The sequence below is a fragment of the Chrysemys picta genome, chromosome 2, assembly GCF_011386835.1.
Source record: "Chrysemys picta bellii isolate R12L10 chromosome 2, ASM1138683v2, whole genome shotgun sequence".
In the NCBI taxonomy this organism is placed as follows: domain Eukaryota; kingdom Metazoa; phylum Chordata; order Testudines; family Emydidae; genus Chrysemys; species Chrysemys picta.
The window spans coordinates 169,492,983-169,508,037 of NC_088792.1; the positions used below are offsets into that span (position 1 = coordinate 169,492,983).

At 36.9% G+C, this 15,055-nt stretch overlaps 1 protein-coding gene across 12 annotated transcripts in view; it reads left to right on the forward strand.

Moving 5' to 3' along the window:
- The window catches only part of RELCH (RAB11 binding and LisH domain, coiled-coil and HEAT repeat containing), a 116,549-nt gene that overhangs the window by 86,719 nt on the left and 14,775 nt on the right, over window positions 1-15,055 (forward strand). For 7 of the 12 annotated variants that reach the window (XM_005300945.4, XM_065584824.1, XM_024107316.3 and 4 more), the window contains 6 exons: window positions 2,196-2,278; window positions 3,278-3,341; window positions 5,150-5,288; window positions 5,941-6,057; window positions 6,921-7,009; window positions 14,006-14,076. In XM_005300945.4, the coding sequence (XP_005301002.1) occupies window positions 2,196-2,278; window positions 3,278-3,341; window positions 5,150-5,288; window positions 5,941-6,057; window positions 6,921-7,009; window positions 14,006-14,076 (563 nt within the window). Of the gene's footprint in view, window positions 1-2,195; window positions 2,279-3,001; window positions 3,085-3,277; window positions 3,342-5,149; window positions 5,289-5,940; window positions 6,058-6,920; window positions 7,010-12,917; window positions 13,046-14,005; window positions 14,079-15,055 lie in introns of those variants that run through there. The other 5 variants (XR_010598687.1, XR_010598689.1, XR_010598688.1 and 2 more) reach the window with 4 other exon arrangements.

The window sequence follows — 15,055 nt, forward strand, 5'->3', positions numbered from 1 at the left end:
GTTGGGCTAAAAATAAAACTCATTAGAAAAGATGCAGTGTCTCCTGATAAAAATTATAACTTTCAAAATTAAGTTTAGGTGTCTAATGTTTCTGGAAGCTTTAATTTTTAACACTTTTGAGTCTGAATTAAAACGGGCTCAAACTGCTCCTTGGAAGCAGTGAATAAGAAGGTTCAAATTTAGGCATCCAAGTACTGAGATAAACACCAAAATGCAGAAATGGGTTCCCAAGTGATTGATTGAAGATCAGAAATGGACTGTATTTAACAGTGCTTCATATGCTATAAATTGTTTAACTTGCCCTATACCTACATCGCCCTTCTCTGTCCTCTGGTGCCACTGTTTGGTAAAGGCAAGAAATTTAATTTGCTATTTTGGTAGAAGTTGAAATAATTACTATATCATTAAAATATGCAGTGTAGTTGTAGCCATGTTAATCCCAGGATATTAGAGAAACAAAGTTGGTGATGTAATATCTTTGGATCAACTGCAGAAGTTGATGTTACCTCACCCACCTAGTATCTCTAATATCATTGAAATGTTCAGAAGATGAGTCAAAGTTCACTGAAGAGGTACAGTTTAGCATTGTGCATTTTATATGCTATGAAGTAGCCAGGGCAGATTAGGGTTTTGTGTGAGCCCCTCTACACCCCAGCCCCCCACCACCTACCCTTTCCTCCCACCAGCGCTCCTGCTGGGGAAATGGGGTCGGGACATGGGGGCTAGCCCCACTCTACCCACCCGCTGCGCTAGCCCCACTCTACCCACCCGCTGCGCTAGCCAGGAGGCAAGACAGGGCAAGCTCCTGCATCGCAAGCCCCCGTGGGAATATCGGGCAGAGCATGACCAAACTCCCATGCACTGACCCCGCTCCCCGGCTGGAGCACCGGGCAGGCAGAGCGTAGCCAAGCCCCTGCACCCTGACCCCATTACCCGGCTGGAGTACTGGGCAGACCAGCGTAAGCTCCCATGCCCCGACCCAGCTCCTGGGCTGGAGCGCTGGGCAGGCAGAGCGGGTTTGGGGGGTGGGGGGGAGGGGCCTGGCATGGGCCCTGATGACCCAGAGGCTAATCCGCCACTGGAAGTAGCACATAAAATAAAATCATGAATTTTCTTAGGTGGAGCACAAGATAGAAGAAAATCAACAATACTTCCACCTTTTAAATGATGCAAATAAAACACCCGTTTGAGTAATCATGGAAGAAAGTTTGGGATTTGTTATTTATGAAACACTTTTACAGAGGCAGCTGTTTGCCACTTGGCAAAATTAAACCCCATTGAGCAAGCAGCACGGTTATTTCTGAATAAGGAAATAGGGTATATTCACATGCCCTTTAATGTGACCTTTTAAATTGAAAGGAGTTCCAGATTTTATGTGGGCATAGGAGAAAGTATTCATACACAAGATTTTCAGATTTTGGATTTATTGCAATAATTAAATCTATAGTTTTCATATTGGGAAGTATTTGAAAATCTGTTAGTTAACTGATTATTAGATTTTTCTTGCGTAGACCAGCAAGGACGATTTTAGGATGTTTGGGATGTTTCACATGCGCTGCTTGATGGCTCTGATATCTAAAGTATTCCTAAAATATTATGAGGAAAGCTTAGTGGCATCTGGGAAGGTGCTTGTTATTCCAAGTTTAAAAAGTGTACAGTTTTTAACAGTAGTGGCCCTACAGCTGCAGTTTAGTGTTTGAAAATTGCATGCATTCAGTCTGGCAAAGCAGTTCATTTTGCACCTGCCAGTCATATATTAGCAATGAAATATAATCCCATTGACTTGGAACTGTATTAAATTATACTTGAATTGCCAAACTCAAATTTGCATCACTTTGGTATTTGAAATGATTTGCAGTCTAACAAGTAAACTACAAGTTAGACTGTTTCCTTTAGTGGTCATTTGTGTTTCAAAATAGCAAAAAATCTGGAAAATGTATAGACCAAGACACTTTGTTTGAACAGCCTCCATCAGGTTTGAACTGACTGCCAGGCCACCTGAGCTTTCTTCATGCCCTCTGCATATATAAAGCACTAGTGTAGCTGTATTTGCTTAGCTTCTAATTTTGGTTTGCTTTTTGTGTTTTTCTTTCTCTCTCTCTCTCTCTCTTGGTTGTGCCACTCTTCTTCCCATGATACTGTGCTCGCTCTTTCCGTGCATCACCTGTGATACCCCCCCTGCTCTGACCACTCAGCTGTTGGTGAAGGGGGTACATGAAACTCTGGTAGCTCAGAGAGTTGTTCCTGCTCTCATTACTCTCTCCAGTGACCCTGAAATGTAAGTTTACTGATTGCCTTCTACATTAAGCATCCCTCTTAATACTTGTCAAGAAATAACCATCAGTTTTCTTTAATATTCCAGTGACGAAAGCTTTCTAATTAAAATAAGCATGTTGCATTTAAAATGAGCCCCTTTCAGTTGTAGGTAAAAACTAGATTGACTGCAGTATCTAAAAGTAAAAATTATTTTGGCAATAACTAGAAGATAGTAAAATTACAGAAAACTAATTTTAAATTGAAAATTCCCTTAAATAAGCAATTGTTCAAATGTTAATGTTTAATATGTTTGCAGTCAACACCTGCAGATTTCAGTTAACAGTCTTACTGTAGTAAATCAGATGTGGCAAACATTCCTTATAGTGCTACCATGGTTATCTTGGGGAAAATACTCAAAATATTGAAATACCAATTAATTGTTAGCTCTACCATGATCTCTGATAAGTAACTGTAGAAGTACATTGCCTGTGTACACATTTCAAGGGCCAGCATACTGATGTGATATTTCTTACAAGATGAGGAGGGATGCTTTTGCTAATCTCACTAACAGGTTACCAGTAAGTGCCAGAGCATGAACAAAGAGCTTTGACCATTTTAATGTCTTGTGTGAGTGACTAAACCAACAAAGGCCCGTGAGTCTGCCTGCCCATCCTCAGTCACAGCTAACCCAGTTCTCCTTCCAGTTTACCAAACCATTTTTTATTGCATGTTGACTGGTTTACAGCTGACTCTTCGAGGCATGAGTGAAGCCTTAGTTGACAAGCGGGTTGCTCCGGCCCTTGTTACCTTGTCCAGTGATCCTGAATTGTGAGTTTCCGACTGAGACCTTGAGTTAATCAAGTCTTTTGAGCATTTTTCCTCATCTGCTTATTTTTTTTTTATTTTGTCACTGCTAGAAACTAATGTATCGTAAAGTACTAACTTTGAATTTTCATTACTTTTAATTCTATTCATTCTTAAGGTTAAACACCGCTTAAAGATTTTTTTTCTCTTCTTATAGCTCTGTAAGGATAGCCACAATTCCAGCTTTTGGTACCATCATGGAAACAGTTACTCAGAGAGAGGTAGGAATACTGCATATCATAAACAAACTGAACTATTAAGCAGTGATCAAACTATTGCTCAATCATGTAGCAGACGGTTGAGTTTGACAAGTATAGTAACTTACTGCCAAACTGTGAGCAAGAGATACTACTTATAAATTAAGTTTCTCTCACAGCAATGTTTAAGAAAATCTCCAAGTTCCTACCTTTTGCAAAACAATAGATTTACTATTAGAAGAAATTCTTATTTCAATCACAAAAATCTCTTACAAAAGGATAGAAGCAGAAGCTAGCTAATTCTTCTGTGCTAGGCTTCAGGATTTTCTACAGTGATGCTCTTTGTGAAGACCTTTCTCATTATGGCACAGAAATCCAAAATATCAGCCTGACGGGAGTTAACTGTGAAGTTGGGAATCAATTATAGTTTTATTCTGAGTTTTAGAACATTCTAAAAAAGAATTTTAGAATAATAGTACGTAGGGGTATTGGATATTTTGGTGGATTGATAAGAAGGCATTGTGGCATTTTCCTAAGTGAATGCCCTTCAGTTTTAGTCAAAGTTTAAATATTACATTTATTTACCCTGGGTTTACAAGACCAAGCATAACTTAGAACATAAAAGTAGGTTTAACAGAAAAGAAAATAGCTGACAAATTAGCTTACAAATTAGCTAACAGATGTTGGTAATCCAGCACAAAAAATAAGTGGGTTTTATTTAACTTTAAAGTGCTAATTAGAATCCTTTAAGCCGCCAACAAATTAAATATATTTGAGCAATACTTTAATTGCTCGTATAGTGTTTTTGGTGTTAAATTGATAGATTAAAAAATGTTGGTGAATATGATTAACAGTTTTATAGTTTTACAAAAGTTAGGAATATCTGCCAGCAGGAGGATGTATACTTCATTTTCCTTAGTGTATGTACAATAGGAGGTATGAAAAGTGCACACAACTTTCTGCAGAGCTTGCATTCTTCCTGTAATTTCAACATGTTCTTAAATCCTAAAATAATGTGCTTGAGGAAATGTGAGTAAGAAGTCAATGATGACTCACAAGTAAGTTTTTGGAAGATGGATAAGTAGCAACTTCGTAGTTTGGAATTCATGTTGTATATTGCATTTAGCTAAAAAGGCCTTGGTTAACTATCTGAAATAAGTATATTAATTGCTCCCATTATAAATCTCTCTCTTTGTAACATATGTCATTCAGAAGCCTACCATAGAAGACCTCTGACCAGGAGAATGTTGCTTGACTTTTTATCTGAATGCTTTTAAATGCTATTCAGACCTTTCAAGTTTGAGTGCAGAAAAATTTGCCAGTTTGTACATATTTATCTGTTTTGATAATGTAAAATGCTTTTTAATTTTTTTCTGGTCTTTTGTCCATCATGTGCTCTCTTTAATTTCATTAATTATTTTTAAAGTAGTTACTTTTGGTTCTCCCAACATCCCTTCCCTCCATTTCTCACCACTCTAATTCTGACATTTAAAACCATTGATAGGGCATTTAATACTTCAATTCTAACTAAATAAAAAAAATGAAAATAATTGAGGATGAGGAAACATAATAACGGAGTCTTTGGGCAAATCTATATATAGAAAAATTCCCTTAATCGAGTAGGACATTGTGATAGTATCCTAAAAGGCAGGACACAGAACAGGAGTTAAAATATCCTGTAATAGAGAAGAATTCTAGATTAACAAAAAAAAATCAATATTTTAAACAAAATTCTCAAAATGGATAGGAAACAGAAATATACTGTAAGTGACTGAAGTTTTCTGACACCTAAATTTTTTTGTCAACTTTTACTTTTTTTGTGAATATTTAAGCTACTGGAAAGAGTAAAAATGCAGTTGGCATCTTTCCTGGAAGATCCTCAGTATCAAGACCAACATTCTTTACACACAGAGATCATAAAAACGTTTGGAAGAGTCGGACCTAATGCTGAGCCCAGATTTAGAGATGAATGTAAGTTGCAACTTAAGTGAATGTTCCTTACCTAAAAATAACAATTGAAAACAAAATATGAAATACACTTCATAAGTTGGTTACTGTTTGTTAAATAGAGTAACATTGATAGAGAGCATTAGCAGAATGTGAACAATAATACTGAATCAATTCATGTTGAGAAATGTTTTCTATAAATTTACAACTCTTCATATTCCACAGATATATATATAGATATATAATGTGAGCAGTGTTTTTAATACTTGTTGTTTTTTTTAATTCAGGAGCCAATATTCTGCTGTTTTCTTTTAAATACGTTTTGCAACATAGTAATTGAAACCCCACTAGTAGTCCCACTAGAAGCCACCATTTTACCAGCTGTTACCATACTTTGGTTGCAGAGATACTTCAGATATTTGTTTCTATCTCAGATACCTCTCTTTAACAACTGTTGACAAATACTTATTCAAGATGCTATAGTACATTGTATTTTTCCCCTTAACTTAGTCTGGTGCCATTCCTATTGCATAAAAGGAGGGTGGGAATTGCTTATCATTTTATCGTAAAAGCTGCTGCAAAAAAAGAAACTTCTTTGCAAGTTAGTGTATATGGGGGAAAAGTTTGTGAAAGTCAATGTAAAACAATACTTTGATTCAAATATTTACTTTTCCAGTTGTTATTCCTCACTTACACAAGTTAGCCTTGGTCAACAACCAGCAGTCTGTGGATTCAAAGAGACTGGACATTGCAACCCATCTGTTTGAAGCCTATAGTGCTCTTTCCTGTTGTTGTATCCTTGTGTGGTTATGTTTTTAACTGTTAATTGTTTTCATCCTTTTGTTTTTTTAATATTTGGGAATTATAAAATAGCTTGCTCCCTGGGAGTAGTAGTAATAGTATGTGAGGTTTCTCAATAATCTAAAAAGCAGATAGTCACAATAGATAGAACTGAAAATTATTAGCAAAAAACCTGAGATTTTTATAATTTTTTTTAAATCTGCTTTTGGGGTAGGGAAGAACCCTGAAGATAATTGTGTAGATATATCATGCTTAGGGTTAGGGTTCCATACTCAATTCCCCTTCATTCAGCATCCTTTTGATATAATGATAGTAGTGACATAGATTGATTCAGGTACTTTTCCATATATATATATTTACCACTATTACTCATTGTCATACCTGTTACGAAAATAACACAGGGAATAAAAAGACTTTTTGATGGCAATGGATTGTTCCAAGTAAATTCCAGACACTGAAACTATTTTATTTTTGTGTTGTCATGTTTAATAAACTTGATACAGTGAAACAGGTCATAGCAAAAATATTTTAAGCCCTGTCTTGCCTCCATTCTTTTTCCTTTGCCCTATCTTCTTCTGAACCTGATGCTACATATCTGATGTTATCCAGGATCAGGCCCTAAATTTTTTTTACATTTAATTCTTTAATTTATTATTCTCATTTTGACTCTGTTTTGGGTCACTTAATAATATCAAATTGCTAAAATTAACCAAAACCTGTGAAACACTTTACAACAATTAGCATAAATGTAAGTATATCTTTGTTAGGTATTTTGTTTGCGTATTGCCTTGGGATAAAACCATATAACATCATTTATGATTTTTTTTTTAAATGCCTTAACTGCTTTCCTGCTAGTTATTTCAGAGGATTTAATGGTCAATCACTTTTTGCCTGGACTCAGGTGTTTACGAACTGACATGGAACATCTCTCGCCAGAGCATGAGGTGAGCAACTGAAGTTATCATTCTAGTTTGAGGTACAGATGGCAATACATAGATGAGATGTTTAATCTGTAGCCTTAAGTAGTTAGCATTATTGTAGTTAGTAGTGACTATTGGTTTAATTGTATATCATAGCGCAGTTTTCTTGTTAGAAAAAAATTAGTGTCCCCTTGAGATGCGTAAGCTGAAAGGATTTTTGTAAAACTATTTTCTAAAATTGGAGTAATTGAAAACTTGAAGATTTTCAGCACAAACGGATTTTATTTTTCCTGATGAAAGTGGGAAAAGAAAATGCTGTTTTACCACATGCTGTTTCTTAAACAGTCAAAAAAGATATACTAAAACCAGGAGCCACAACACATTTTAAAAACAAACTCAATAGAAGGGAGATATTTGGAAAGCAGTAATATTGAAAGGATCCAGCAAATGAGACATGTTTGTACGGCGATATGGCAGCAAAAAGACTTGCAAAATTTTGAGATGCAGCTCTTGAACCACCCTTATTTGGAAATAGTGTTCATTTCTTAGCGGTTCATTACCCAAAAGATTGATAAATTGGAGGGAGTTCACTGGAAAGCAGTGGAAATGATCAGGTGGCTATGTGGGCTGACTTGAGAAAAGGCTTTAAAATAAACGTAACTTGGCTAAAAGAGAACTATGCACATATTTAAACAAATAATACAAGTACGTAGGGACAAAAGTAGAAGGACCAAGGCACAAAATGAGATTAAACTAGCTAGAGACATAAAGGATAACAAGAAAACATTCTACCGATACATTAGAAGCCAGAGGAAAACCAAGGACAGGGTAGGCCCGTTAATTGGGGGGGGAACAATAACAGAAAATGTGAAAGTGGCAGACATGCTAAATAACATTTTTGTTAGTTTTCACCAAAAAGGTTAGTAGAGTTTGGACGTCTAACATAGTGAATGCCAGCAAAAATGAGATAGGATCAGAGGCTAAAATAGGGAAAGAACAAGTTAAAAATTACTTAGACAAGTTAGATGTTTTCTAGTTACCAGGGCCTGATGAAATACATCCAAGAAGCTGACTGAGGAGATATCTGAGCCATTAGCAATTATCTTTGAAAGTCATGGAAGATGGGAGAGATTCCAGAGGACTGGAAAAGGGCAAGTATAGTGCCAATCTATTAAAAGGGGAATAAAGACAACCCAGGGAATTATGGACCAGTCAGCTTACCTTGAGTGCCCGGAAAGATAATGGAGCAAATAATTAAGCAATCAGTTGCAGACACTTAGTAGATAATAAGGTGATAAGTAACAGTCAGTATGGATTTGTCAAGAACAAATCATGTCAAACCAATCTAATAGCTTTCTTTGACAAGGTAACAAGCCCTGTGGATGGGAGTAAACAGTAGATGTGATATACCTTGACTTTAGTAAGGGTTTTGATAATGTCACACATGACCTCCTCATAAACAAACTAGGGAAATAAAACCCTAATGGAGCTACTATAAGGTGCATTCATAATTGGTTAGAAAAGCATTCTCAGGGTAGTTGTCAGTGGTTCACAGTCAAGCGGGACGGGCATATCAAGTGGGGTCCCACAGAAATCAGTCCTGGGTCCAGTTCTGTTCAGTATCTTCATCAGTGATTTAGATAATGGCAAAGAAAGTACACTTATAAGTTTGCAGATGACACCAAGCTGGGAGGAGGTTGCAAGTGCTTTGGAGGATAGGATTAAAATTCAAAATGATCTGGACAAACTGGAGAAATTGTGTGAAGTAAATAGGATGAAATTCAATAAGAACAAATGCAAAATACTCCATTTAGGAAAGAACAATCAATTGCACACATACAAAATGAGAAATGACTGCCTAGGAAGGAGTACTGCAGAAGGGGATCTTCGGGGTGATAGTGGATCACAAGCTAAATGAGTCAACAGTGTAACACTACTGCAAAAAAAAAGTGAACATAATTCTGGGATGTATTAGCAGGAGTGTTGTAAACAAAACAGGAGAAGTAATTCTTCCGCTCAACTCCATATTGAGTAGGCCTCAACTGGAATATTGTGTCCAGTTCTGGGTGCCATATTTCAGGGAAGATGTGGACAAATTGGAGAAAGTCCAGAGAAGAGCAACAAAAATGCTTAAATGTCTAGAAAATCTGATCTATGAGGGAAGACTGAAAAAATTGGGTTTGTTTAGTCTGGAGAAGAGCAGGGACGTAACAGTTTTCAGGTACGTAAAAGGTTGTTACAAAGAGGAGGGATAAAAATTATTGTTCTTAACCTCTGAGATAGGTGAAGAAGCAATGGGCTTAAATTGCAACATAATTCAACCCTGGGGGAATCCCAGGAGACTCTATTCTGTAGGAGTTTTAGGCCTGTTCTTCAATACTTAATAATATAAACCCTGCTTCTGGCTGTATTTATATTTTAATAAACTTTCGTGTATCTTTTTCTGGTTTTGGTTCATGGTCAATAAAATCTGCATCTTGTATAAGAAATAGAATTGGCAGTGAAGCATATTAAGATGGGGGACTTTCTAGCTTTAGAAGGAAGGAATCTGACTCTGACTTCGGAAGGGTGAGTCAGGAGTGACAGTAACAATCTGAACATCAGTCAGAGGTGACGAGTTGCACTTCCCTTACCCCAAGTGCTCTTGGAGATCTGGCATGGGTCAGTCAGTGTATGCACAGAATGAGTTGAATGATTGTAGGGAGTGTCTACAAAAAGTAAAGATAAATTAAAAAGCTGCAGCAGATGAAAGTTGTGTCTAGTTTCATTTCCTCTCAACCATTTTATCATATTCAGTAATGGCTTATATTATCTGAAAAAGTAACCTTTTGAGGAACATATCTAGGATTAAGGTAAAAAATTTTGTGTTGCTATCATTGCATATAGTTGAACCAATTAGTTTTGTTTAGGTTTAGTTTACAGAATGTGTAAGGTTTAGGGCTTTGGTAGGTTGAATAAGAGGCCTTAAATTGAAGCTAAAGAACTTGTGTACACAAATTTGGTTCTCATGATCTGGAAAAGACTAAAGAATTCAGATTCATATTAGTATGTCATAACTTGGAGCAATTTGATCTTGAGATGTGCTCGTCAATGACTTGGCTTTCTATCAACTCTGGCCATGTTGTCCAACATACTACTTCAGACACCAGTGTGATCCGTTGGATCACAAGGGCATGTCTTTGACAATAGTACATTCATTTTGGTCTGCAAGAGAGTTGCTTTTGTCTGCTAGATGAAGTCACGAGCTCCAAAGTCAGCATACATTGGTATATCTCCAAGAAACAGGGTTTCTAAAATCGGTTGTCATGCTCCATCCCACGGCAGATGTTTGTCTTGATGGATAATATAAAATGCTTTATTTTTCAAGGGTGAACACAGATTTTGTTTTTCCTCTAGTGTAGACTCTGATCCATGTTAGTAGGCCCGCATACCCACCCAGTCTTCCCCAAAATCTCTCAAATTTCCCTAGGCATAATTAGACTTCCTGAGTTTGATAATATTGAGTTATCTGGATTGGACAGAACCATTTGGCTGTCAGATTGCTTGTGACATTTAGGAACAAGTTCAGGAGTGAATCACGCTCTGTTCAGATTGTCTAAAAGGCTTGTATTCAATCCTGTGTCATAATGCCAGATGAGCTGTGGGCCAGTTCCACTTGGTTTTAGGCAGTGTCTGACAAATGTCTCTGATTCTGAAATTCCTAAAGTTGCCACATGACACTCTATTTACATGGTTTTTTTCCTCCCTACTTGTTTTGGGAAAGAAGTCCTCTACTTAAGACAACTAAATATTGACAAATTTAATAAGTGTTAGTATACAAATGCAAGAAGTTTAAATACTAAGATGGGGGAATTTGACTGCCTGAGGATATTAATATAATAGGCATCACAGAAATTTGATGGAATGATGATCAATGGGACATGGTAATACTAGGGTACAAAATATATCAGAACGATAGATAATAATCCCACCATACTGGTGGGTGGCGCTACTATTTGCAAAAGAAAGCGTAGAGTCAAATATAGGGGAAAAAAATCTTAAATTAATCAAACAGTACCACAGAATCTCTATGGATAGAAATTCCATGCTTGAATAATAAGAGTATAGCGGTAGGAATACTCTTGCAACCACCTGACCAGGATGGTGATGGTGAAATGCTCAGGGAGATTAGAGAGATTACAAAAACAGTTGAAATCCCCAATTACTGGATTTACTATCCCCATATTGACATTTTACCTCATGATTGGATGCAGAGATAAAATTTCAGGACACCATTAATGATTGCTGGATGGAGCAGCTAGTCCTGGAACCCACAAGAGGAGAGGCAATTCTTGATTTAGTCCTAAAAGGAGTACAGGATCTGGTCCAAGAGATGAATATAGCTGAACCACTCAGTAATAATGTAATTAAATTTAACATCCTTGTGGGGGGGGGAATACCAAAGATTCCCACCACAGTAGCATTTAACTTCAAAAAGGGGAACTACACAGCAATAAGGAGGCTAGTTAAACAAAAGTTAAAATGAACAATCACAAGAGTGAGATGGATGCAAGCTGCATGAAAACTTTTTAAAAAACACCATAATAGAGGCTCAAACTTTATGTATACCCCAAATTTTAAAAAAAAGGGCCAAAAATGATGCCACCATGGCTAAACAGAGTAAAAGAGGCAGTTAGAGATAAAATCATATCTTTTAAAAATTGGAAGTGAAATCCTACTGAAGGAAATAAAAAGGAACATAAACTCTGGCAAGTCAAGTGTAAAAATATGATTAGGCAGACCAAACAAGAATTGGAAGAGCAAAAGAGACAAACTAACATTTAAAAAAAAAATAAAAAAATTAAGTGCATCAGAAGCAGGAAGCCTGCAAAACAGCTGGTGGGGCTACTGGCGATTGAGATGCTAAAGGGGTACTCCAGGGAAACAAGGTTATTGCAGAGAAGCTAAACAAATTCTTTTCAGTCTTCACTGCATAGGATGTGAAAAGCCATTCTTTTTAGGTGGCATATCTGAGGAACTGTCCCAGATTGAGGTTTCAGTAGAGGATAAATTGCCCTGTTCTGTTCATTCTCTCTGAAGCATCTGGCATCTGTCAAGACAGGATATTAGGCCAGATGGACCAATGGTCCGACCCAGTATCTGTTCTTATGTTTATGTAAGTAATCAGCTCTCCACCATGGGGTTAGTTATGAATCAATCTCTTGAGAAAGGATCTGCAGTGGTTTTCTCTATAAAATCCTAAAATGTTTAGGTCCTTGCTGCATTAACCCATGCCTTTCTCCTTAGCCGATAACATGGCAATTGTGGTCATTCAAAGTATTAAGGGTGGAGAAAGTGGGACGAGGCTACTGATCACGTATTTAGTGCGGGGTTCCCTATTCTGGAAAGCATATGGAGTCCTGGCTAGGTGCTCTTTTATATATTTATAGATCCGAATACATTTAAGATTTTGTTCTTTTACTTCTATAACTTGGTACAATTTAGAAATTTGAATACACTTTTTTTGTTCAAGATAGGAAGCCTGCTTACCTTTTAATTGGAGTTCTGAGTATATTGCCTCTGCACATTCATACTTTTGTATTTAGTAGTCCTCCAAGCACTAGTATGTTCAAAATAATGGAAGTCAACCAGAACCTCAGTCCTGCATATAACTTCATACCACAGTTGAGGGCTGGATCTATGTGTGGATATGGCCCCAATGATTGCTCCTTTCCTAATGGTGCCACGACCTCTTGACACTCATGTGTATGCTCCCAATGGTGTGGATCTCCTGAGATAACATAGCTCTCAGAACTTTAGTAAATTTTATGTCCATCTCCAGCCCTGTTTTATCCTTAAACTCTCTGAGACTGCCAACAATGATATTGGTAGCGATGGTGACTCTTTTGATGCAGGCACCTTATTGCTGCATATTTTATCATTCATTCTTTAGGAAGGTTGAATGATTTCATCAGGCTTTGGCTATGTCTGAGGCTTTATGATTAACTCAATAGGAACCAAGAAGTGAATCAAGGAAAGTCCTTGGCTTTCTGCCAAGCCATGAGCCAGTGAAAGCTTCAGGTGATTAGTTTGTTCACTAGATTATAAGATACGTTTTTTAATGTCAATCCATGCATTGTTACTGATTTGCATAACTGTTCCAACTGCAGTTTTTCTATTATGTTAAAGACAGTACGTTAGTGTTTCAGCTTTCATTTGTATTATCTGTGGCGAATGTGTTGGATGCTTAATTCCAGAACATAGGATCTCTGCTAAAACTGACTCCTTTATAATCAGCCACATTCAATGCCTAACATTTGCGCGCACACACACGCACATTAAGAATGTTTCCTCACTTTAGAAATACAGAAACATCAGACTACTTTTTTCCACATTCAGTCTTAAAGATTATGTGTAAACCTCTAAAATAAGAATTTTTAAAGGAGGTGCTCATATGCCTCAATTTATAGCAACACTTACAGACACTATTGTAATGATGCACCAGCTTACAATAACACTTCCTTTCAATAAAAGAACTGTAGCACAGGATACCATCTCAACTTTTGTCATCTTTACTTTGGTACAAAACACCTCTAACAATAACTTTAAGGGTTAACACTATAAGCCAAAACCAAGAGGGCAGATGCAAATTAATTGTAAAGATTCATCTGTAGAACAGAAATGTAATTTTTTTTATAAATGTTGCATTGAAAAATGAAGTACAGCTATGGCCAAAGATGAAAAATTAGAGTGGTTGTGCTTTGATTCATTACAAGAAAGGCATCTTTGAACACAGTAACTATCTAAATAAAAATGTCTTCCTTGAAACATTCTGAATAGTCTCGATGCTTGTAACCAGAGAACAGTGTCATTAGTTATTAGCGTTTTAAAGGTGCTTGAAAATATAATGCACCCTTTAAGATTCTAGCTCTTCCTTAGTTTATGCTAGAGTTAGAGGTTTTTTGGTTTAGTTTTAACCAGAAATATTAATGTTAGAAGAACATACCTTTCAAATCTTATTTTCCTCTTTGGTGATTTTAGGTTATTTTAAGCTCCATGATAAAGGAGTGTGAACAGAAAGTGGAAAACAAGACTGTCCAAGAACCACAAGGGTAAGACATCCACTGCTTTTTGGGGAAGGGTGAAGGACACCAGCCCTTCTGGTTTTTTTTTGTTTGTTTTTTAATAATGGTCAAAGAATTTTGCGGGTGTCTTCCTGAATGCTGCTGTTCTCTAGTCTAAGGCTTGCACCTGTGAATCCTGTTTTGACATGATCTATATTTAGAAGCAGATTTCAGGAACTTTGTCCAAACTCAGGTTGTGGTTGTTGCGTATCCAATATAAAATGTAGGGCAGTGCACTTTCATCTACTTGGTGGAAATGAAGTTCTTGTTTTCGCATGTTATTTTGTTCTTATGCTTCTGACCCATCAGAAGCAATAATTGAAATATTGTCCTGTGTCTAATAAGGCATAGATGCTAACTGGCTACTGAAAGAAATACTTTTGAACATAGTCAATGACTATTTTCAGGACTGAATAACTTTTTCAGCATAGTAAATGAGACTCTTTAAGTTGTGGGAATTTAGCAGTATTGGCTGGAAAGGCTTATAAAGAGAGAAAATAGTCAAATGACAAAGAGATTTGGGAGTCAGTTCCCAGCTCTGACACTGATTTTCAGTGTGACTCTGAGCAAGTCACTTAACCTCTCTCTCGCCCTATCTGTAAAATGTTGGTAAAACTACTTCTCAAGGTGACCAGGCTTGATTCCGTCTTTCCTAATTTTCAGAGTGATTTGAGAGTTTGTCAGTGTATGTTCTTGAATAGAACTATTTTTGATGTGGAGGAGAATAGGCTTCAAACACATCTGGTATAGCCCCTGGGACATTGCTATTAGTGCTTACGATATTGTGCACCGTTTGTAGCTGATAGTGAATAGATCATATAACGAGAATTGAACAAATCCTGCAGCGGTTAGCATCAGACCAACACTTGAAGACTTGACTTTGAGTCTACGGAGACTTAAAACAATGCCTAGGTTCTAAGCCAACTTTTTTCTCGGTCGTAGTGTATGAAAAGTGAATTGATTCTGG